The following is a 26433-nucleotide window of genomic DNA, read 5'->3' as shown; positions in this document are numbered from 1 at the left end:
AAAATATCTGATTTGGAGACAGACTTTTAAAGCCTGTCTCCTTTTGCTACCTACAATTTTATACATGTAACGAGGCTTCTGTTGCGTAGCTAGATATTCTGTGCTATTAGTTTACCTTTCTTGATAACAAACCTTATATCTAGTTATTTATTTGTCCGTTTTTTATTTGCTCCCGTTTTTTTGCCATCCCAGAATTTAAAATCAACTATAAAAATCTGGCAACCCTAATCTCTATAGATGAGAATAATTTTAGAGTATGTACCAAATGTTGACGATATCACAAAGCTCTATTCATTTATTTTTGTATTTTTATTGATTACAAAGTAACAACAATAACATTAATGTTAAAATGTCATTATTTAATTTCTAGGTGAGAAATGGCAGTCGATATCGTTCTTTGTCCTTATTGTGATGAGGCCTCTCATCTCCATCTCATCAACTGAGCGATATTTGGATGATATCCGAAAATTCCTAATCACATTGGCCACTACCACTTTCATCGACATCATTGCGTATAGTTTGCCTATAAAAAATATAACATTATTATGAAAAGGAATAGATTGGTTTTTAATATACACTGACTGGAACTAAAAATGGGCATCTTAAAATTTTCATGTATTTAAAATACAGTTCAATATATTTTTTTATCACATGATGAGGATAGATTGATGGTGATATGATAGTGTATAGCGTGAGATATCATAGTCACCTATACAATTCCTTGGTCCCTCTGAAAACGGTATGTAGCAAGATGGTGGTCTCTTAGCGATTTCTTCTGGTAGAAACCTGTCTGGGTCGAACTTCTTTGGATTCGGCCAATATTTGCTGTTACGGTGAAGAGCAAAGGTATAGACTAATACATTAGTTCCTTTAGGAAATATTTTGTCTCCTAAAAATATACCGTCAATAATGATTGAAATAATTGGAAATATTGTATTTGAGGATATTAGAATTGGTGGTTGGTATTGACGTGGTCGGTATTATATTGGCTATAACCAAATTATATGAGAATTTTTACAAATTATACTTCCTAACAATTTTAGAATAATTAATTATATAATAAATTTTTCGTATACACTATTACATATATGGCAATTGAAATATAAATTAGTGGTTTCAATTACACTTTATACTTTTTGGTTTACGATCATTCACAATGTCTAAAAAAGACAATTAAAATTAATAGAATATTCTAGCAACAGCTTGCGGTAGTCAGTTGTATCCATAGAGAGAGCCTAATATTTAGCTTATAAAACTATCAACTTTTAATTTCTAACAACATTTTCTCTTGGACGGAAGATAATCAAAGGCCAAAATGATATTTCTTCCAAATTTTGAAGTATAATTAGTGGAAGAGTTAATAGTTTGTCAACTTTTTCTACTAATTAAAAATTCTTACCAGTCATTTTGACGCCCTGAATGCCTACTTCAAATTTGAGGCACAAACTTTTACGCCAACTGAAACCACTATTTATTCCACTAATTGCGAGGTTTTGAATGAAGCTTTTAGAGTAGAAGTTTGTTCCTTTAATTTCAATGTAAGCTTTCCCAACATCAAAATTAGTGGTAGACATTTTCAATTATTAGAAATGGACATCATATATAAAAAAGTAATATAAACACACAATTATGTCAAATCGCCTTCACCCACATATAGAAAGAATGCTTCCAGAATCGCAAACGGGTTTTCGCACCAACCGTGGCATCGTCGATTCCATATTTTCCATCCCCCAACTACAGGAAAAAGTAAAAGAGCAGCAGTTTAAACTTTATGTTGCATTCATCAATCTAACAAAAGCCTTCGACTGTGTGAACAGAGATGCACTTTAGACAATTATGAAAAAGTTCGGAGTACCCAACAAATTTCTTACAGTCTGTAGAAGCCTCCAAAACAACAACCAGTCAAGAGTGTCACATCATGGATCACTGAGCGATCCCTTCCTGACTAATACAGGAGTTAGGCAGGGATGTGTCTTAGCGCCTCTTCTATTCAACATATTCATGGCAGCGCTCTCATTATAGTGGACAGTAAACTGCAGGGGAGAGGACTGGGCATTAGATACAGACATGACGGCGGTCTGTTCAACGCCATAAAAAGACTGAGGCAAAAACACGTACAAAATTCATCACAGAACTTCCAATACGCTGATGACTGCGCTCTAGTTGCAGACACGTTACAACAATTACAAGAAATGTTGAACACATATACCTGGGCATACGAGGCTTTGGGCCTTAAGCTAAACGTCGACAAAACCAAAATCATGTGCACTCCCCCGGAAGATCATAACAATACTGTAAAAATCGGAGAGGAACTATTGGAATATGTAGCGAATTTAATTACCTCGGCTGCCAGTTTGATTTCGGGAAAGGCAAATATCGACTCGAAATTCAGCACAGTTAACAGCGCCTTAAGAGCATTTGGAAATTAAAAGACAGAGTTTTCCACAATCATGACTTGAGTACAAAAACGAATCTGGCAGTGTACCGAGCAATTATAATCCCCACCATGTTATAGGTATGGGAGCGAAACCTGGGTGCCCGTACCGCCGACACATGAAGGCATTAAACAAGTTGCAACAGAGAGACACGTTGGGCAATTCTTAAGAATCCGGTGGTTCCATCATGTCTCAAACGTATCGGTCCTTGCAAAAGCTAACTGGCTGAGAGTATTGAAGTCATGGTTACAAAATCCCGCTTAAGATGGGCTGGTCACGTATGCAGAATGCAAGAAAACCGCATACCAAAATCTCTGCTTTACGGTGAGCTTGTAGACCGTAAGAGGAGGCCGAGTGGACAACTGAATAGGTACAAGGACATTTTCCACGAAAAGTTAAAGGGGATTAACATGCAGAATCATTGGGAAGAAGCAGTTCACAATAGAACTCAATGGAGAAGAATTGTAAACTCAGTTAACAGTGACAACCAAAAACTAAAGAGGCAACAAAGTAATGAGATTTTTGAATGTCCGGAGTGTGGTAGGCAATCACGTATCACGTATCGGGCTTTTCACAGAAAAGCTCATGAAAGAAAACACCTTGCGTGACCTTCTTTTGATGCGTGTCGAATGCTCGTAAGCGAGTAATGGCAGTATGTATGTATGTATAAACACACCGGAAAAGTTTAGGGATATTAAAATTTTATCCAGCCATCGCAGTAATTTAATTTTTTGCATTTCTAATATAATAAAATAATTAAAATAAATAAATGGTTTAGAGGGCGTTTTGGAAATAAAAATGCGAAATATACCGAAATTTTCAAATTTACCTTGATTTTTTTATTGAACTCATAATACAGAAAAAAAAAATTCTGAACTGTGAATTAAAAAAAAGGATAAAACCATTTTTACTTAATAAAGGTAAGGCCTCCTCCACTGTTCATTACAGCCCTACACCGTCACTCCATGATCAGGTTGTCGATCTCTTCTTGTGGTGCAGCCTGCCACGCTGCATTCATGGCCCGAACCAGATCCCTACGATTTTCACGAGGCATACCTATTCTCAAAATTCTTCTTTGGAGCGCGTCCCATACGTGTTCGATGGGGTTGAGGTAAGGAGATTGTGCCGGCTAGGGTAAGATGTTTAATTGATGAGCATTGATTGAGCCTGGGACTGGGTAGAATGAATGAAGTAATATACAGGTGAGTGTGTTTTGTTCACTCACGGATGTTACTGGGATTTATGTATAGGAATATATAGCATTTTATTTAAAATTCACATAATTAATATAAATGTACAAATTCATTTTATTTAAATAAATCAAGTTTAAGTCCTTGGCACCGAGATGGCATTCTAAATATTGTTATTATCTATTTTTTTATTCAAGTTTATTTCTGGCGAGATTTTTGAGTCCGATCGAAATTCGTTCGTCACTTTATATCTGACGGTATAGGTATAGACATATCTCGTGCCTACCTTCATCGCCATATTGGAGACCAAAGGCTGAACCCGACAGAGCTATCGGCGTTTTTTGGAATTTTGCTAATTTGTTTGGGAAAACCCTCTGAGCAGAGGTAAGACTCTTATTTTAAAACGTGACGTTAAGTAACGTTTCCTAATACCCTTTTTTTCTTTGTATAGGATTTTAGTTTATGGCACACGTTATATTTTAATGCATTTTATGGTGGCTTCATTTTCTGGTGCCATTTTGTCTTTTTTGCCCCTGATATTTGGTCCAGGTTTGTCCTTACATTTCACACCGGGAATAACGGAGGAATCTCCTGAATCCATTCAAGTTTTCGATCCTGTCAGTCCAGAAACAACTTATATCACAATCCAGTTCCAGTAGCAGTTCACCACAACCATCTTGTGACCAGAACGGATAAAAAGGCCAGATCATTTAATTTTATATCTTATAATTTAAATTCATTTTAATTCATTAAGCCCTTCAGGCATATTATATATTTAATTGCTTAAGAATTCACTTTGATAAATTTTACACATGTTATGCACATTTCTGATATTCGCATAGTACTTTTTTTTCGAAAATAAAGAGTCCCTACACTTTGGTACCAAGGTCGCCAGACTTTAAGCGGAATAATTCTTTTAAAAATATTATTCAGAAGCGTGCAGATTTAAACTACCATTAATAAGAGTGATCTATTTTGACATACAATTAACCAACAGATATTTTCAAACATTAAATTTTTCATATTTTATTTTATTCTATTCAACATTTAATTATTAATTATACTTAGTTATTAGTTTATCTCAGCGTTTCATTTGTGTAATTCCTAAAATAAGTAATACCCTTGTATATGAATTTTTAAAGTAGCTCAACCTAAGACGTTTATGGATGTAAAGCACCAGATGGCGGGGCGTATTTCACAGTCTTTTACTAGAGAAAAATATTTTTTGTTACTCTGAATTTTGAAGCAGCCAATAAAAACAGAAAATAAAATCGATAATTTTCGGACTGTGCCAATTGGTTACTAATCGAGCAGATACTTTTTGTCTATAGATATGCTATAAAAGCTGGTAGTTATACAATTCGACCATTGTAAATACCCGACAAAATTCGCAAGGCCGACGAGGTCGATGTTTTTCACTGATAAGAAAAAAAATGTTTGTTTGGAATAATTTTCGAGATATGTTTTCTTTCTGAATGCACATTTAAAGTATTTTATATTCTTTGTCCGCTTCATCTATTATACTGGTCGCGCAATATCGAACTTTTATTTCTTGTATAGTTTTAAAACATTTTCTTGTTTCTTTGTAGTTGTAATGTAAAAGTATATTAATTTATTAAGTTTGATTATAATGTTTAGTGTAGACTACCAGAAGTAATTTAGTAGTGTTTTATATTTTATTTTGAAGTTAAGTAGTAGGTGAAGGGGGTAATTTAAGTTAATTTTTCTTTATGTTTGATTAATTAATAAGTTTGATAATTTAGTGTAGAATAAAAGAAGTAGTTTGTGTAGTGTGAGAGATTATATTCATTTATTTTTTGTAGTTGAGTAGAAGGTGAAGGTATTTGGGCATTTTCTTTTTGTTTTCTTCTAATAATTGTGTAGTAGTTGCTTTAAAATATTTGTGATAGATACACATTATAATCTTTCTTCTACTTTTCTGGTAGTTGAATATACGAAAAAAATCTGATGAAATTTATTTTTAAATGAGGTAATCTAGTCTTATTAATTGTCAAATTAAACTAGTCAAATAATATTAGTCAACCAATCGAAAGAGATTAAAATATTTAACAGAAATTGATATTTAAAATATGTAATTCTAACTAACTTGACCAACAATGTCTTCTCTCGGCCGAAATCATCCGAAAGCAACAATCTCCGACATTCAACTGTTTCCCAAAGCCTACTACTCCGCTACTCGCAAACATCAGCGGTCACGGGGTGCAGGCACGGCGTGAAAATGACTGCCTATCATAAGGATCATAGGCGTCGATAACATTCGGCCATTCCTGACTTATGAGTGTCCTCACTCCTCTCAATCACACTAAAAGGAGAAACATTATCAGAATCGTTTAAAGGACATTTTTAAATGCTGAAATAAAAATATATGTTAGATTGTTTGCTGCTGATACTAGACAATTGATACAAAACCAATTGACTAAACCTTATCAGCTAATTGTTACCATTATTTCAACACACTAAAAGGAGAAACATTATCAGAATCGTTTAAAGGACATTTTTAAATGCTGAAATAAAAATATATGTTAGATTGTTTGCTGCTGATACTAGACAATTGATACAAAACCAATTGACTAAACCTTATCAATAATTGTTATTATTTTCAACACACTAAAAGGAGAAACATAATCAGAATTGTTTAAAGGACATTTTTAAATGCTGAAATAAAAAAAATATATGTTAGATTGTTTGCTGCTGATACTAGAGCTACGTCTTATTTGCTACTTAAATAAATAAGAAATAGAATATCGTAACTCACTCAGAAACAAAACTCAAAAACTCATGATGAACAAATAAATTATTTCAAGGGGACAAAGACAATTTTAAAAGGTAAAATAAACGAATTACTTATTATATATTGGTGTTACACCCAATCTGCAGCTTGCGTGCAACAAAATAATGTTAAATCTCAACTCTAAAATCTTAAATCTAAATTGTAAATTCTAAATCTAAAACCTAAAATCTAACTATGGGCCCACGCCTATTCCAGCCACTGGAAAAGAGAGCAATCTGGGTCGAACTAACCAGACCGAATACCGGGACTCATCCCTATTCGCAAGTCTTGTCCGCCCTACTCACAAAGCATCTAGGTGGTAAACTCATACCTTAGCAACCACCACACGCCTTTTCCAGCTCTTACTAACGTATACCTTGAAGAAGAGAGTACCGGGTAGAACTAACCCTACTCCTTCTTTTTCCTATCCTAATACACGTCTGAATCTACCATAACCAAGTCCATAGCTTACCAAACCTAGCTATTCCACAATACTTGTTCTTTGACCGTGCATACCATTCTTGGATGTTTCTAACTTCATATCACCAATCCTCAGCTGCTTAGAAATTTAAATGAACCTGTCTACCATGGATATTGACTGGATCCTATTAGCTGTGTCGAAGTGATCCTTAGCAGATCCTTAGTAGATCTGACGCTGAATATAGTTCGCTACGCATCCAATTTTTCTTTTAATCCGCTTGATATTTCGCATAATTCGCTACTAATTTAACGCCGACTTTATCATTTTACGCCCGGAGGGATAAACACAACTTATCCAGATACGCTCATTTTGCTCCTAGTGCTTAGATTCCACACAATCCAAACTGCATGTTTGAAACATTTTCAGCCTAGATATCGTAATGCAACTTGTTACGCTTACTAGAGATTATGCCTCTCTACTTGTCCCATTCCACGTGGATGTCCAACAGTATTCAGGTAGTGAGATATGGCTAGTTTATATTGAAAGTATTCGTTTTTTTAGGTAAAAGGGGTATCCTAAATGATTTCTTTTATTCGAGTTTGTAAAACTCATATATTATCGTCGCATAAAGATTTAAGCACATACCTAGGTAGCTTAGTTTGTATTTTAGAATTAAAATAATATAAGTACCGCTTTATTTATTTTTGTTTACGCATAATATGAAAAGTGTATGCATTTTTATATAAGATTAAGATAATCGGATTTGCTAGTTGTATATTAACTATTGAACATTTTGTTAAAAACTATTTAAACATGTTTTAAAACAATCTGTTATCTCCTATATTTATTTTATGTCGTCCTTTAGTAGTTTGTTTGCAAGATATCTAAAGCGTGTTGTGAAAATTACTATACAATAGTACTCTTGCGCCTAGATTACCCATCTGGACATTTACATTTATTTCTAATTACAAGAAATTACACTTTTATTAAAAAGTAGCCCTGTATATTTTAATAAACGCATCGTTCTCATCTTCTAACAATTTTACACAACTATTTTTTTTTTTTTTTTTTTTTTTTTTTTTTTCGATCATTTTGTATTATTTGCTAATAAATATAATATACGAAAAAGAGAATAAGTTGAAATAGTGAAATACATGAATTAAAGTGAAAAACTCTGAAATATAATGAGGTGGTTAAGGTATATTATAATAATTGAAAAACAAATGTAATACTTATAAACTATGTGAATTTTTGATATAATTCTTAAATGAATTTGCAAAACCTGAAATTCGGAACCTATTTAACTTTTCTACTACCATGTTTTTATTCAACTTCTAAATAGGTACAAAATAAAATAACTTTCTTAAAGACTGCGTTAAAAACAGCATCTTAAAATGAATTTTTGAAATATTAGATCCAAAATGTTTATATTAGTTTAATCATAATACCACAAGATTAGTGATAATACATGATCCATGAGAAACTGTTTCTTTTTGTTTAATTTATAAAAACACTGTATGTGTTTTCTATAAATTACAGTGTATGTATTCCTTTAGCTTTATTTTATCTAAGTATACATTTTTTTCCGATAATGTCGAATAATATTTTTCAGCTAGCCTAGAGATAAAACTCAGTGTTTTTGAGCGGAGTAAAAAAATTGTTTCGTTTATATTTTTCAGCCTATAGTTACATAAGCAACTGAATGTTTCGAGCGGAAATAAAAATTGTTTTGTCTTTGATTTACACAGTGTTGATCTTCTCCAATTTTCATCATTTTAACATATATATTTTTTATTTATTTATCTATATACGGCTAGATTTTATTAGAAACTCAATTTTCATCTGTATAAAATACTACCTTAGAATTTATCTCGTAATTACTGAGAATTTTCTCGAAATTTTTTTTTTTTTTTTAGCCATTTTTTTTAAAATACCTTTTAGAAGAGATTTGTTCAGATAATGTGTTGGCTCACTACCTTTTCGTGTTATCTTCTGGCGTTTGTAACTTATAGGTGTAATATGACGCTTCTTTCCAGCACTGCATTTTTTTCGCTAATATCTTCGAGCACTAGAGCTAGCAGGATGATCCCTCCGGTTTTTTTTCGCGCTTCGCCGATCCGACGACGGTATCCGAAATCTAACGCCGACGGGTACCCGTATCTGAGACGATCGATCACCGAATCGATCCTCGAAACAGACGCGACGCCTTTACGAAACGCTATTCTCAAAGGTCAAAGTCAATCAATAGTCGTCAGTAAGTCAGAAATACGCCGTTACGGCTTAAGAACGCTGGATTAAACTCATCGCCACTTCTGATGTAATCGAAAGATATTGATTTGATTTATTTGAATATTTAACAGAAAATTGATAATTTAAAAATGTAATTCTAACTATCTTGACCAACAATGTCTTCTCTCGGCCGAAATCATGCCGAAAGCAACAATCTCCGACATTCAATTGTTTCCAAAGCCTACTATTCCGCTACTCGCAAACATCAGCGAACACGGGGTGAAGGCACGGCGTGAAAATGACTGCCTATCATAAGGATAATAGGCGTCCGGATAACACAATCAAATTAATTAAAAAAACATTAATTATTTTTGGAAATAACTTTTGAAATGGAGTATTTATTGATAATTTAGCCACATTTTTTTACCCATTAGCGTATTTCAATATGATCTTATCATTTTTCACTGTATAATAACTTTGTTGTGGCAGAAAAAAAAACAAAAAAAAAATTTCAAAAAAATATTATTTTTTTCAACGTCACAAAAGTATTAATTTTTGGCGACGAGTGATTGACAATAAAAAAAAGTCATTTTAACGCCTAGGCAAGATAAAAGTAAAGCACTTTACGCCTAAGCATAAAAAGATGAAAACAAATTATTAAACTGATATAAAGTGCAAAATTCAACGAGCCGTAACCATAAGATTTCTCGATATATAATTACTCATGGTACAAAGAAACTTGAAAACAAGGTATGGTCGATAGCGTCTCCAATTTCGTTAAGTTTGCGCATATCGCCTGTGACGTCATATGCCATACAACAAAAATATCGCTTTGTTTCAATGCCACTAAATAAAAAAAAGACCTAAAAATAAATAGAAAGAATTAAATAACCCCTAAAGTTATGTAAAATCATCGAGCTGGACATTTGAAAAAGTTATGACAACATTATACACACATTATTATGTGTCATCTGTTGAAAATTTGAATTGGCGAGTGGAGCTTGCCGACCAATATTGCTGTTTATCACCTGTGACATGGTGACCAACCTTCGCAAAATATCATACCTTGTTTTTTTGTACCATGAATAATTAACTTAGCAAGGTATGAGTTTTAATATTTTTTATAAAAAAAAAAAAAAAAAAAAATGTTTAAAAAAACATTATTTTGTGCGGCGTTTGAAAAAAATAGCATGTCTATTCGGAGTAAAATGACTTTGTGTGCTTCGGCTGTATGTCAAACCTATATACAGTCTCGCCACGATAAAGTGGTCATTTTACTCCTAATAAAACAATATACGTAATGAGTTCTAATGGTTTAACGGGCTTTGTGAGTTAAAACATAATATATTTTTCAGTTTTTATAATTCTTGTTCGAAAATAAACGGCGTCAACGATGACTATGAAATCGAAATCGCTGTCATTCTTATAATGTAAATTTATGTGGGATCGTCGACCGTCGAAAGGTGGCGACGCCCCCCCCCCCCCCCCCCGGAAATGTCGTCGATCGTCTTTTCCCAGCTAACTGGACGCCCTTTTTTTTTCAAGATGGGATACAAAGTTAAAGCAAACTTGACTCTGGCCATATTTTACGCTAAGAAAGATTTATTTCGTGTAATAAAGATTTAAATGGTGTATTAAGTACATAATAATTTATTTAAAATGTTAAAGTAATATTAGCTGAAACAAGTGCCAAGTTTTATTTTGATTAAGAATAAAAATTATCAAGAATGTATACAAACGTTTTGTTTTTCGAAAAAAATAGAAAAAACAAAAAAAAAAAAAAAAAAATTTAGAATAAAAATGAATCGAAGAAGAATAAAATTTTAGAGCCCTAGGTCAAATCGAAATAAAGTAAGTGTAAATGGTAACTTTTTAAATTATTTAATAAGTACCAGTAATTAGCATTAATGTACCAACATATTGAAAACTGTTATTTCTTTGTTAAATACGTTTTATAAAATCCCAACTCTACCAAAAATATAAAAAGAAAAAAAAAAAAAAAAAAAAAAAAAATTGTTTAAATTTCTTAATTTTTTTTATAATATTATTATAGTTCGCAAAAAACCGAGCTATATTATTACATTACTCTGAGGAAATACGCAAATATCGATATTTTTGACTCGCCCCTAATCAAATGCTTCATCTTTTAAAAGCTTGCGATTTGTTCCCAGAGGCCAGGCACATTTTTGTCGAGAGGTTACCAACTTTATAAGATATATAAACAAGGGTAATACCTATGTTCTGAGTTGATTTCTCAATTTTCAACTTAGAAGTTTTTCCCCCGAAAAAGTAAGAAAAATTTAGAAAAACTGAAAAAAAAGTTTTGGGGCGGCGGCCCCCAAGTATCTTTAATCAAGGACGTAAGTATCACAGTTTAATTTTCACTAGCTTACGACCCATTGCTCACCGGCGAACAGCTCCGTCGCAGAGTGTTAGTTGTTTTAATATTTATCCAAAAGAAAATTGCGCCTTTTTTTAAACTTCTAATGCTACAAGTAGTTTAATTTATTATCAGTTATCGCTGGGTTTTAGTAGTAGATAGAAAAGCGTATTTTAGTATAATTCATTGTGTGTGTTTTGTAGTAGTTTATGTTAGTGTTATTGTTTAGTTAAAGGATATATGTTTGTCTAAGGGTGTTTATAAGGGTGTTTTACTGTTATTTATTATAGATATGTAGTGGACAACTATTTATCAAGTATTTTAGTAATATTTATTGGGTGTGATTTAAGTAGACAGCTAATTATCAAATGTTATTTAGTATTATTTTTTGCGAGTGTTCTATATTTCTACGGATGACCCAAATTGTTTGATCATATTATAAAGCTATGTCGCCTTGTGACCGTCCCTTTTCGTGTGACAGACGCCTTGTGGCCTTAGCTACAGCTATGTCGCTTTGTGGCCATCCATTTTGTGGGACAGACGCCTTGTTTCTTAGCTACGAAACAACAACATTAAGCTATGTCGCCTTGTGTCCATCCATTTTTGTGGGACAGACGCCTTGTGGCCTTAGCTATAGCTATGTCGCTCTGTGGCAATCCCTTTTGTGAGACAGACGCAGACGCCTTGTGGCCTAGCTTTGATTATGGTGATGTGACTACGTGCTTTTTTCCAGTGATGCTCAAGTTTGTTTTATATTTATAGATTGCAAATCACGTGATCAATCATCTCAAAGAGTGAGAGGCATTGTACAGATTTCCGGCATCCAAGGTGAGTTTTGTTTCTTTTATATTTGTTTGAATACTATATATTGATAACAACACCCGATTCATATATTACAATATATAATATTAATAAAAATTATATTAAATTAATCTTACTCGCTTTTACAAATGGTACATTCCAAGGAATGTTTTGTAAAATATGATAATATAAACCAAATTTAACTTGTTGAAATAGAAGGCATCGTATATAGCTTCAAAAAACTATAAAGCAGTACGAGACAGAGAAATTTACAGTGAAATTAGATCCGTTTTTATGTTGTTAAAAGAAAAAGTGAGGTGCCCGGTGGCGTAGAGGTACAGGCTCTCGTCTACCAATCTGAAGGTAGTGGGTTCGAATCCTACACCCGGCATTTCATCAGCCGACTATTTTTATTAAAATAAAAATAGTTTGGGTATCTAGGTCGACTCAGCCTTAAATGAGTACTTGGGATTCACAATTCTGAGGCGGTCCTAATAATAGGCGGTTGAAGCGTAGTGCTAGCCACATTACCTTCCTTGTATACCGAACGGCTCTAGCATGGCAAGCTGTACCTTGCTACTCCCAAGGCGTTAAACGCTATATACGGGAGCTATTATTATTATAAAAGAAAAAGTGTAATGCAACAGTAAATAAACATATTGTAGCCTAGACATTATAATATTTACTAAATTGTTTTTAGATTTTAAAGAAATGGCGAATGCGGTTTGATACAACAATCAATTAAATTCAGTAATTGTCCCTAAAATTAAAATACTGAGCCCAAAATAAATAAAATTTGAAAATAAATCTATGAGAATACAAATCCCGTAACAGATTGGTCTCTCTTGATCTATTGCGATCAGTGTCAGGACTATCGGGTAAATTATGTGTTTCCTGGAGAATTAAATTAAGCTCTGATGCTGAAAGGGTCAGTTGGCTTCGAGCATTTAATTGTAAAAAATAATATTGCTTAGGGGTAGTAATGCGATGTCGCCTTGTGTGCCTTCCAGCAACATCACGACTTTCACGGTAGCGTGCACTTAATCGCGATATCACACTTTGCGTTGTATTAATGCTCTAGCTACGTCGATTTGGCGCATTCCAGCTTCGAGCATACCCATCGCCCGTAGCATTTCGTCTCTGTTAAGATGTCTACGCTCTATAACGTTGTTTAATACTAAACAAAGTTATTTAAATGAATTCTGGCAAGTTATCATAAAAACATAGCCAGTACAGGTTACATTCGAACAATTGATGCTAGGTGCTTTTTATACATTTAACAAAAAATGCACAAAAACTTCTGCAAATATGCCAACTCTAGAAATAACAAGTGTGACTACTTCGTTTCAATCGAAGTAGAAAGAATCGGCCTAGAAATATGTGGTTGTTTATTCAAAACATTTATTTTTAATTTTAATAAAATGATATCCCTAGGTTTTTCCGGTGTGTTTATACAGGGTGGCGCACCTCATTCGCAAACCACAAATCAAACAAAATATTTTATGGGTATATGTGGGGAGTCAATGTGCACAATTTGAAATTATTTTGAAATATACAGGGTGTCTCAGAACTAAGGTCCATACCAAAGTTATATTTTTTCTTATGGAACACACACACCCGGTATTTTATTTCATTTTTGGATTCTTGGGCCCAAAAAAGGCATTTATTATAAGGGTTAAATGTGTTTAAAATCATTGGTTTTTGAGATATTTAAAGATATTTAAATATGCATGCTATAAGAGAATTTGTTATTAATACCCTGTACATTACTTAAGATTACTTATTTACAGAATTAATTCTTGTGCTGAGTTTAAAAGAAAAGAAATAAACTTTACGGAAAAATGTTATTGCTTCCTTAAATTTATACAGGGGTACCAAAAATTAGTTATTTAATGTAAGGATTTATTTTACATAAAAACTTTGTTATTTCAAATGCAACACCCTGTATTCATTTAAATAAATCGAAACAGATTCAAATGCTCTTTCAAAATATATTAGGGTTTCCTATACCTATCTATCTCAGATTTTGAATAAAAAGCGATTTTTAAATAAAATGGCAATCAAGATGGCTGGTATCGCCACGGCAATGTTCTAGTGATATTAACTATTTTCAAAATCGACATTAATTTACAGACTTTATTTAAATCTATACCAGTTTACTTTTATTTAATTGACCTACAACAGTTTAATAAATAATATTTATTAATATGTATTTATTATTCTATCAAGAAAAACGGAGAAGAAACGGATATCTTTGAGCATTAGCTCTTGAGGCCAAGAAATAATTTTCCTCACAAAACAAAATCACTAGTAAGATATCCATTCGTTCCACCTGCAGATATGGCTTTATTTTTCTTCATAAAATAAAGAATACTTACTTATTAAACTATTGTGGGTAAATTTTAGTAAACTGTTTAAATAATAATGTCGATACACTAATGTTGATTTTGAAAATAGTTACTAACAGTCACTAAAAAATTGCCATGGCGATACCAGCCATCTTGATTGCCATTTTATTTCAAAATCGCTTTTTATTCAAAATTTGAGATAGATAGGTATAGGACACCCTAATATAGTTTGAAAGAGCATTTGAATCTGCTTCGATTTGTTTAAAAAATACAGGGTGTTGCATTTGAAATAACAAAGTTTTTGTATAAAATAAATCCGTAAAATAGATCACTAATTTTTGGTACCCCTGTATAAATTTAAGGAAGCAATAACATTTTTCAGTTAAGTTTTCAGTGCCTTTAAATTCAGCACAAGAATTAATTGTGTAAGTAAGTAGTCTAAAGTAATGTACAGGGTATTAATAACCAATTTTGTTGCATGCATATTTAAATATCTTTAAATATCTCAAAAACCAATGATTTTAAACATATTTAACCCTTATAATAAATTTCTTTTTTGGGCTCAAGAATCCAAAAATGAAATAAAATACCGGGTGTTCCATAAACTAAAATAAAAATATAACTGTGGTATGAATCTTAGTTCTGAGACACCCTGTATATTTCAAAATAATTTTAAATTGTGCACATTGCCTCCCCACATATACCCATAAAAATATTTTGTTTCTACGTTTTTGGTATAATCAACTGAGGCGAATGAGGTGCGCCACCCTGTATCTAAGTTGTCAAACTTTTAACTTTTCCACTAATTATACTTCAAAATTTGCGAGAAATGTCTTTTTGGCCTTTGATTATCTTCCGTCAAGAGAAATTGTGGTTAGAAATGAAAAGTTGATTGTCTTACAATCTAAATATTAGATATTAGTATTTCTCTATGGATAGATCCTATTTTCTAGATGGCGCCTTGCCCGTTTTGCATTTTTGTATTCCCCTACGATTTTCTTTGAGGGGAATCCGTTAAACCCGCCCATCGTTCAAAAATGGAAGGGCGCGAGGTCACATCTATTGGGCTATTTATTAGAACGTTTCACGCATGTTTTACGAAAATAGCTTTATCCTTGTTTGTTTCAACTGTGACAAGAAAAAAGAAAAAAAGTCATATTCGTTTCTAAATTCGGCAGTTTTGTTTATCTTTCTCAACTTCTTATTTCGTTTCGTTTAGGTTATGTCTTAAAAAATAATTATTTATAAGCTTTTGAGTTGAAATATACCTTAATGCATATCTAAATAATAAAAAAATCAATTTTTTCGTCCCTCACGAAGAAACGAAACAGTATTTTTGAATATTTGGATTGTCATTCCAGAAAATTGTCATTCCAGAAAATACTATAATGTCGTAATCGTATAGACTTCATTTTGACCATTTTTGGATTAAATAATAGAATTTTTTGTTTATATAATAAAATATATATTTAAAGCCCTTTCTAAGTTAAAAATAAGGAATATGAAAGTTTTTTACTAGAACTAATTTAAGGTAGTGTTCTCTTCATATAATTATATAAAAATATGCTAAATTCCTAAATTATTTATATGATTAAATTTTCTTTATATTATTTTTTTTGTATTATATACAGGATGAGTCAAAACTAGATATTATATTTTTCTTTGCTATTTCAAATGGAACACTTTATTTTATATCATAAATCAACAAATCTTTTATCCAACTTTTGTTTTGTTAAGATCTATATCCCAAATTAATAGTTATTGAATTGTTCTCAATAATTGTCTCTTTGAGAATAAACATGATTTGTTTTTCGCAATTTTTATTAGTAGGTTTGTCGTTAAAAGTGATGTATCTACATATTTATCAGCGACAAAAATTAAGAATTAGATGCCTAAAATAATTTCCTAATTATTTTTTTACTTGGCGTATCAGTAAATATTATTTATTTTATCGCTGCAGCTGAAAATAATTATGTATTCCAAAAGAGGACATTACTGTATAAATATCGATTATTTGGATTTAAAAATTATTTTTCAAAACAAAGTTGGAAAAAACTACGTTTATGTCATAAAATGTGGAGTTCTCTTTGAAATAATCGAGAAAAACCCAACATCTAGTTTTGACGCCACCAGTATATATCATGCATTATAGTTGATTACATACGTAGTTTTGTTTGGTGAAAATGAAACTTTCTAAAAGTATTCCCAATTAAAACATATTAAGAATTTCCTACATTATAATTTTGAAAGACGTTTGAGTGGGCAGACAATTTGGTTTAAAATAATCATATGTCTAAAAAATTTAGTCTAAAATAATCAAAAACCACTTAACACATATAACTCGCTTTTAAAAAATCTAAAAGAAATAAGTTTGTTTATTATATGTATATTTTATTAAATTATTATAGGTGTGACTGATAAGTGGTCGTACTCGCCACTTTAACCAACCATTGTTGGGACCATGGTAGGACCTTCAGAGATTATAATGCGAATTTTTCATACCATGTAAATCTATATACATATATTAATAAATGCGTTTGTTTTATTAAATTTGTTTTCTTATACGGTATGAGCGAAAAAAAACGGCGTCTATTTGTTTACGTACAAATATATGACATCGATATTCATTTCTAAGCCACCTCTGACGCCGTGTTTTTTTATCGTATGGTATACACTTACATATCCCTTATCCTTTAAATCCGATTTATTTCTAATCTAATAATTATAAAAATAAGATACCTGATTGATTCTTCCGAAATATTATAAAATGAGATATCAGGAAATAAATAAAGTTAATTATCTCGTTTGTTTTGGGAATTCAAAAAAAAGAGAATCTTAAGAGACACAGTTCAAATATTATTTTTGAGTATAATGGGTGCTTCAAAAAATGTGGCGGATATAATGTAACATGTTTTTTTAATGCAAAACTCTTATTTATAACTTTTATTTTATTTTCGATTCTGCCTACAATTTTGTAACTTTTTTTTATAAATAACGTTAGTATTTGCAAAAAAAAATTATTCCTATGTTACATAAGTGTCAGTTGTTTCCGAAGTTGGGCTACACAAATTTGGTAGGAGTGTTTTACAGAGGTGAAGAAAAAGATATATGTAAAAATACTTGGAGTTAGATGCTACACTTTGTTCAAACAGTTTTTTTTGGCTGATCCTATATTTTATTATTTTTTCTAGTGAATTTACAAAACCTTTCAACATTTTTAAGAAAGTATATTAAGTACATCTATACTCTATACAGCTTGCAATCTGTTCTGAATTTTTCAACTTTTATCCTTCTTTTACTTCATTTACACTATAACAAGTTTTGCCATGACAAAACAAAAATTATTTATTATTAAGCATTAAAGTAATTTATATAGTTATATGACATTATTAATAGAAATTGAAGAATTTTGTAAAATCTATCAGAAGAAATTATAATATACCGGGTGTTTTTCAAACGTGGCTTGATTGACGTATTCAATTAGTTTCGGTTATTTCTTGTTTCACCTGAAATGACTACAACTTGGTTTTTAAATGGTACCGTCGGTATTTTTTTACTTTATTTGACAGAATATGGCATTGTGAATAGAATGATTTAATGTCAACTTTTGACATATTTACTCAAAAAAATTGTATTTTAAATTACAATCTAGAGTGCCATGATAAAAAACAACATGTAACCGGTTGTAAAGGTAACGACAGTTTGACTCGATATACGAAGTGTGTGGTACCAAATTACCTATTTACCAGGTACCAAAAAGGAAAAGACAAAAAATATTAGACGATCAAATCAATTTTTCCGAAGCTCCTTGATTAAAAATTAATGGTTTTAACACAGCCATGACACTAGATTGAATTTTAAAATGCTATTTTTTTTAATTGAAAATGTCAAAAGTTGACATATGATATATGTCATTCTATTCAGAATGTCATTTTCTATCAAATAAAGTATAAAAATACCGAGGGTACCATTTAAAAATCAAATGTTGTACTCGTATACATTTCCGGTGAAACAGGAAGTGACCGAAACTAACGGAATACGAATCAATCTCGATTTATGTCATATACCTACTAACATTCCGAATTTGGTAAACCCCGAATTTAATTTTTTTATCTGAAAAAATAAAAAAGTTATAGAGGTGAACCGCTTTTGAAAAAACACTCAGTATAGGCTGCGTCATTGAAAGAATCTGCAGATATTTTTCTATTTTAAATACGTAGTCGAATTTCAAAAATATATATTGAACACCCTGTAGCTCTACCTTAAATATCTACATATAAATATCTAATATTTTTTCTTCATCAACAAATTGAAATATTATAAAACTAGTTTTAGGTTACACCATTATACAAGAAATATACGTAAAAAAAGTAATAGAATTTTACGCAGAATCTAAAATAAAATAGGATGTTACATTTAAAAAAAACATTATGTTAAATCCGCCACACTTTTTACAAAGTTACAGACGTAGGTAGGTATAGTTTCATATTATATTCTTTAATTATCCATCTAAAAATAAAATATTTATATACCTAATATAATACTTTAGTATCCAACAAGTGGCTATGAAAATCAAAATAAATATAAATCCATGTCCAAAAATAAAAAATGTAAATAACGCTTTGAGGTATAAATTCGGTTCGAATCAGATAAGATATTTTATTCTTTACCGAGAATTAAATTCGAAGAATTCCTAGTCCCTACTTCTTTGCCAAATTCAATAGTCTCCGCCCCTTTTTACGTTTTAATTTCTGCCACCAGTTGGCAGCATCGACTTATACAGGCACATTGACTAACTATTAATATATAAACAAGGATACAACTGATTACCGCAAGCTGTTGCTAGGATATTCTATTAATTTTAGTTGTGTTTTTTAAACATTGTGAATGATCGTAAACCAAAAAGTATAAAGTGTAATTGTATCCTTTAATTTATTCCACTAATTACGAGGTTCTGAATGCAGCTTACTGATAACAGCCAATAAATATTTGAAGTTCTTAAATCTATTGCCAACCAAACAAGCAAAAGTAGAATAGCCAGTTATTTTAATCAATGTTGATCGTTCTGTAGTTTTACTGTAATACCAAAAAGTGTTAACGCTATATAAATTTGAAATTTGTGTAAATTTTATGTATAACATAATAGCCGAATGAAAACACTGCTTACCAATTTGAATGTCCTTATTAATATGTCTGCCAACGATAAACACTGGTGGAAACAACCTCAAACTTTCGGATATAACTCTCTCAGTATATTTCAATTTTGGTAAGTGATCTGTTTCAATAGGGGCATCACGGCCAATCTCCGTTATTACCTCTTCGTATACTTTTTGCTGTAATAAAAAATATAATCAAAATGAAATACCTACCTCAAGCATCTGTTGCTTTTTTAAAATTACCTGAATTTCTGGATGCATTCCCAATAATGTAAAAGTAAAAGTCAATGAGTTTCCGGTAGTGTCTGTGGCCTAAAATTGTATTTATTATGAACCGTCCAGATACTTTTACCTCGGAATTCAATTACTGTGAATATACTAATGTGAAACTTTCTGTATTGTATGTTATAGTTAAAATATTAACCCATTTTTCTTAGGTTGCTTTTAATTTTTTATTTTAGTCAATTGTTATTTATTTCCTCCTGAATTTTTTTTTATTTTTTTTTCTAAGTAAATTTATTGAAATAATTGAATCTAATGCATAAACTATATTTATTCTGCTTATATTGTAATTATTAAAATTTTGTTTGAAATCCAATTATACAGGCTGGTGCGTCATATACGACGCGGTCTTTGCAAGGAGAACAAAAGTTTGTATTGAAGTGAAATTTTGCGACCTTATGTAAGTCAATTTAAAGCATTTTTTTTAAATTATATGGAGTTCTACAGGGTGTCCCCAAAAAAAGTTCCACATCAAAGGTGTTTTTTGTAATGGAACACCCTATATATTAATTGATTTTCGGACTCTAGTAAAAAAATAAAGGCCAGTTTCATTAGAAAAGTATATGACTAAAATGTATAGTTTTTGAAATACATTCACCGGCACGAAAAATAACACCTTAAAACTTTGATGCATTTTAAAGTTTTTGATGATTTTTTAAGCAGCAGCCAAATTATTTGACATTTTAGTATATCTTTCTAAATTAAAAATGAAACTCCCCATCTGTTAATTATACGAGGGAAAACAAAATGTTGATATTTCGGTGAAAGTTTGAAACACCCTATGGAATATGTTAAAACAGCAAGAAATTTAAAATTTTATCATCTACACACATCCTTTCTCGATAGTTTGTTTTTTGGTTCATCTCATTAGCTTTATTTTTGTTGGAGATATTGGCTTTTGAAGAAGACATTAACATTTTTTGTAATTTTTACATTAAGACCATGCCTTTGGTTATGGTCCCAGTAAACATATCTAGTAAGTTCTGGTCCCGAAGCAGGCCTTCTTGACATAAGATTTGCTTCATTTAGTCTTCTTCTTATAGTCCGTTAGTTAATATGTACGTTCCTTCGGTGCAATTCATTAATTCTAGTAAAAAATAAAGGCCAGTTTCATTAGAAAAGTATATGACTAAAATGTATAGTTTTTGAAATACATTCACCGGCACGAAAAATAACACCTTAAAACTTTGATGCATTTTAAAGTTTTTGATGATTTTTTAAGCAGCAGCCAAATTATTTGACTTTTTAGTATACCTTTCTAAATTAAAAATGAAACTTCCCATCTATTAATTATACGAGGGAAAACAAAATGTTGATATTTCGGTGAAAGTTTGAAACACCCTATGGAATATGTTAAAACAGCAAGAAATTAAAAATTTTATCATCTACACACATTCTTTCTCGATAGTTTGTTTTTTGGTTCATCTCATTAGCTTTATTTTTGTTGGAGATATTGGCTTTTGAAGAAGACATTAACATTTTTTTGTAATTTTTACATTAAGACCATGCCTTTGGTTATGGTCCCAGTAAACATATCTAGTAAGTTCTGGTCCCGAAGCAGGCCTTCTTGACATAAGATTTGCTTCATTTAGTCTTCTTCTTATAGTCCGTTAGTTAATATGTACGTTCCTTAGGTGCAATTCATTATATATTTGAAAAGCTGGCAAACGGCGGTTTTTTATCGATAAACTTACAATAACTCGATCATCCAGTGGCGGATCTAGGCGTGGGCAAGGTGGACACCTGCCCACGACGCCAGGCGCTAAAATGTGTTCGAAATATAATGCGCCAAAATGTGTCCGAAATAGGTAAAAACTCTAATCACTAATCACACACCGCATACACACATAAGGTATGTTTGTAGTTTCTGCAAACATCATACCTACAACTAAAATTTCCGCACAGGGGCGGCAAAATATAAGTATGTCCGAAACCAGTAGTAAAAACTCTAATCACCACGCAAACATCATACAATAAAATAGTAAAATTTAGATAGAAGAAGCTACCTAGAGCGTGCGGCAGGCAATTCGCTCATCAGCGAATTTTCGGTGAATGCGCTGGAAACATCTATGATGTGCCAATAATTTTCCGATTATCCGATGTATTATCCGCCACGCAAATGGAGGGTCTAGGCGTGTTGAGTTCGAATCCAGGTGAACAATTACTTTTTTTAACTTTTTTTTACAGCGCGTAAAACTTGATTTGGAAGTTAATATTTTTGCGAGTATTTTTGTGTGTTAAAGAGAGACAATTTTCATTGCATAATCTGGTTTTTTGTTTAGGAATGTCAAAATATGCAGGGTGTCCCATAGAAAAAAATCAGATTATTTCATATCTTTTTTTCGAAAATTTCAAGAATCACGCAAACTTGTTGCTTCCAAACTTAGCTAGCTGTTTAGATATTCTAAATATGCTAGAAAAATATTGCTTAATTCCGAATTGTCTACACATTTTTTGAATCGTGGGGGCGCCAAATTTTGTCTTTACCCACGACGTATTTTAGCCTAGATCCGCCACTGGATCGTCTAGGATAGAACTTCTCATACGAAGGTTCCTAGATGTCTCGATTAACGTTCTCATGGACGTGATTTTGGAACCGGAATTTTGTAGCAAATTCACTGAACTAAACAAATATATAAAGCTTTTCATTTGAAAAATTAAACTTAAGTGTAAAAATATATTTGACTCAATCTGTATATCTATAAAAATATTTTTGAAATGTGAACTACCATTAACCATATATTTTGTAAAAGGTTTGGAGTAAAAATCTCAAATAGGAATCCTGATAGAGAGCTTTTTCGGAACACGGAGCCATCTTGTATGTATGCATTTGTATATGTGTGTTTATTTAAATATTAAAGTGAAAGCAACGAATTTAAATGGGTAAACTTTGTAATATATCTTATTAACAATAGAATGCAGTTTTAAAAAAAATCGTTAACAGTAAATGAATTCCGAGGTTTGTATCCCATAAGGGCTAAAAGCATTCCACTATTAGTCAGTATTATCATTATTTTTTGTTTTCATTAAGAAAAAGCTTTGTGAAATATAGTCCACCAAAACTCACATTTTCCATTAAAAATACGGTTGAATATCATTATAGTCCAAGAGCCGGGTGCAAAACATGCAAGAGTTTTCTTCAATAATTTATTAATGTAAAAACTGCTTTATGCAAAAAACGTGTTTCTTTTTTATTTGAGACCTTTTTACTTCGACATTTATAAACTACATATTTTAAAATATATTTTGTTATAATATTTATGTTTAAATATCAATAATAGATAGTCACAAATCCAAAAAAAAATAAATCTTTTGTTTTGTGTGAAATTATTGATGAATATCGATACATATACATATATTGAGTACTATTCTGACTTCCATCACTATTCTCACTTCCATCAGCTGCTAACTGACGGGGTTCTATTATCGACGAGTCTGACTGTTTTTTATTAATAATAGTATATTGTTTTATTAGGAGTAAAAATTACCCTTTTTGTGGCGAGGCTGTAGGTTGATAATAATGCTATTTTATTATACATAATAACACATGCTATTTTTTTTTCAAACGCCACAAATATTTTTTAAACAATTGCAAACGTTCTAAATACCTACTTCACTTTTTCGTGTCTGGACAATAAATATCTACATATTATACAGAGTGCTACAAATTCGAGGTACGAGCATTGGTATGTCGGTAACCGTAATAGATACGAACACGGTTAAAGTGGGGCAAAGTTGCGCTTTGGGATGTTCGCCAAGATTCCACCAAAAAAGTTTTTAAACATTTCAAGGATTGCTTAGTTTTCTGGAAGAAAAACGGATTTTTTTGAAAATAAATTTTATTTTTTCCTGACGTTACTTTTCAGAAAATCAAAAAACTTATTGCACGTTCTCGTAGCCACTTTATTAGGGTTATCTGATAGTATTTTTAGATTTTCAAATTAGCTGATAATTTGTGAGATACAGAGGCCAACTTAATTATTTTAAATACGGACATGCATTTTTTATTTCAGGTTTTGAAAGAACTCGGTTTCCTGAGTACAATGATATGCCACACTTAATATTTTTTTTATTTCGGACATTTGAACACAATTTATTTAAACTAATTTCAAGTCCGGCTCTGTTTTTTTAAATATGTAATTTATTCATCGTTACAATATTGATATGACGTGGGGTAAAACATTGAATACGGAAAATCAAATGCAATAAAATAATATAAAATGAATGATATAAATATAAATATAATATAATATAAACAGTCAAATAATTTATAATGGCCAGCGAGGTTTATGGACATTCACAATAAAGAGTACAAAAAGCATTCGGAAGTATACGAAGATCTGTTCAAAAAGCTATAAATAAAATTGAACGAAAAATAAATTTGTGCAGTAGGAAGGATGGTAACCCTTTCGACTGATGTGAACTTAGCAGCCAAAAGATAGCGGCCGATTTGCCGAACATAGCCGAAGGGCCAGTGGCGTCGGGCGACTTAACTTAATATGAAATAATCATACAATTTCTTGCAGGAGGATTTTATTAATATTTAAATAGTACTAAAACGAAGTATGCTTCATTATGTTAATATATTATTACCGATATTTTTATATCGGATTAATTATTATAATTTCAAATTGACACGCCTAGTGTAATTTTATAAAATATGTATACATTATACTAATGTAACCAAAATTTAAAAAAAATAAAAAACTAATTCATTTATGATAGTACTAGTACTACTACCTTTATCAACAATTGGTTACTATCATATCGACAGAAACAACAAAAAAAGGTCATGATTTATATCACTACTAACTAGAAGGCACACAGTTTCGTGTTATTGATGGACTTAGTTTTCGGTATTTTCGTCAGCAGCTAATTTGTTTATATCGTTTTTCCGATTTTCTCGAAAACTACGTATACTAACAAGATCAAAATTTCAGGGATTATAGAGTCCCACTAGACTAATAATAATCCCCCAGTGGCGTGTTCTTGATCGATTTAGTTTTCGGTATTTTCGTCAGCAGCTAATTTGTTTATACCGTTTTCCGATTTTCTCGAAAACTGCGTATACTAACAAGATCAAAATTTCAGGGATTATAGAGTCCCACTAGACTAATAATAATCACCCAGTGGCGTGTTCTTGATCGATTTAGTTTTCGGTATTTTCGTCAGCAGCTAATTTGTTTATACCGTTTTTCCGATTTTCTCGAAAACTGCGTATACTAACAAGATCAAAATTTCAGGGATTATACAGTCCCATTAGACTAATAATAATTACCCAGTGGCGTGTTCTTGATCGATTTAGTTGTCGGTATTTTTGTCAGCAGCCAATTTCTTTATAAAGTTTTTCCGATTTTCTCGAAAACTACGTATACTAACAAGATCAAAATTTCAGGGATTATAGAGTCCCACTAGACTAATAATAATCCCCCAGTGGCGTGTTCTTGATCGATTTAGTTTTCGGTATTTTCGTCAGCAGCTAATTTGTTTATACCGTTTTTCCGATTTTCTCGAAAACTACGTATGCTAACAAGATCAAAATTTCAGGGATTATAGGGGTCCGCTAGACTAATAATAATTACCCAGTGGCGTGTTCTTGATCGATTTAGTTTTCGGTATTTTCGTCAGCAGCTAATTTGTTTATACAGTTTTTCCGATTTTCTCGAAAACTGCGTATACTAACAAGATCAAAATTTCAGGGATTATAGAGGACCACTAGACTAATAATAATCCCCCAGTGGCGTGTTTTTGATCGATTTAGTTTTCTGTATTTTCGTCAGCAGCTAATTTGTTTATATCGTTTTTCCGATTTTCTCGAAAACTACCTACACTAACAAGATCAAAATTTCAGGCATTATAGTGGTCCACTAGACTAATAATAATAATAACCCAGTGGCGTGTTCTTGATCGATTTAGTTTTCGGTATTTTCGTCAGCAGCCAATTTGTTTATAACGTTTTTCCGATTTTCTCGTAAACTGCGTATACTAACAAGATCAAAATTTCAGGGATTATAGAGGCCCACTAGACTAATAATAATCCCCCAGTGGCGTGTTCTTGATCGATTTAGTTTTCGGTATTTTCGTCAGCAGCCAATTTGTTTATAACGTTTTTCCGATTTTCTCGTAAACTGCGTATACTAACAAGATCAAAATTTCAGGGATTATAGGGGTCCACTAGACTAATAATAATAACCCAGTGGCGTGTTCTTGATCGATTTAGTTTTCGGTATTTTCGTCAGCAGCCAATTTGTTTATACCGTTTTTCCGATTTTCTCGAAAACTACGTGTGCTAACAAGATCAAAATTTCAGGGATTATAGGGGTCCGCTAGACTAATAATAATTACCCAGTGGCGGTTCTTGATCGATTTAGTTTTCAGTATTTTCGTCAGCAGCCAATTT

At 31.7% G+C, this 26433-nt stretch overlaps 1 protein-coding gene across 3 annotated transcripts in view; it reads right to left on the bottom strand.

Moving 5' to 3' along the window:
- Window positions 1-303: 303 nt before the first annotated feature.
- The window catches only part of LOC115879595 (cytochrome P450 4c3-like), a 74938-nt gene continuing 48808 nt past the window's right edge, over window positions 304-26433 (bottom strand). For all 3 annotated transcript variants that reach the window (XM_030896490.1, XM_030896492.1, XM_030896491.1), the window contains 4 exons: window positions 19995-20063; window positions 19763-19928; window positions 710-889; window positions 304-523 (listed from right to left, as the gene is read on the bottom strand). In XM_030896490.1, coding sequence (XP_030752350.1) covers window positions 360-523; window positions 710-889; window positions 19763-19928; window positions 19995-20063 — 579 coding nt within the window. In that variant the 3' untranslated portion in view covers window positions 304-359. The remainder of the gene's footprint in view (window positions 524-709; window positions 890-19762; window positions 19929-19994; window positions 20064-26433) is intronic.

This window comes from Sitophilus oryzae, unplaced genomic scaffold (assembly GCF_002938485.1).
Source record: "Sitophilus oryzae breed Bouriz unplaced genomic scaffold, Soryzae_2.0 scaffold_1582_pilon_pilon, whole genome shotgun sequence".
Taxonomy (NCBI): Eukaryota; Metazoa; Arthropoda; class Insecta; order Coleoptera; family Curculionidae; genus Sitophilus; species Sitophilus oryzae.
This window is presented reverse-complemented; position numbering and strand designations above follow the sequence as displayed.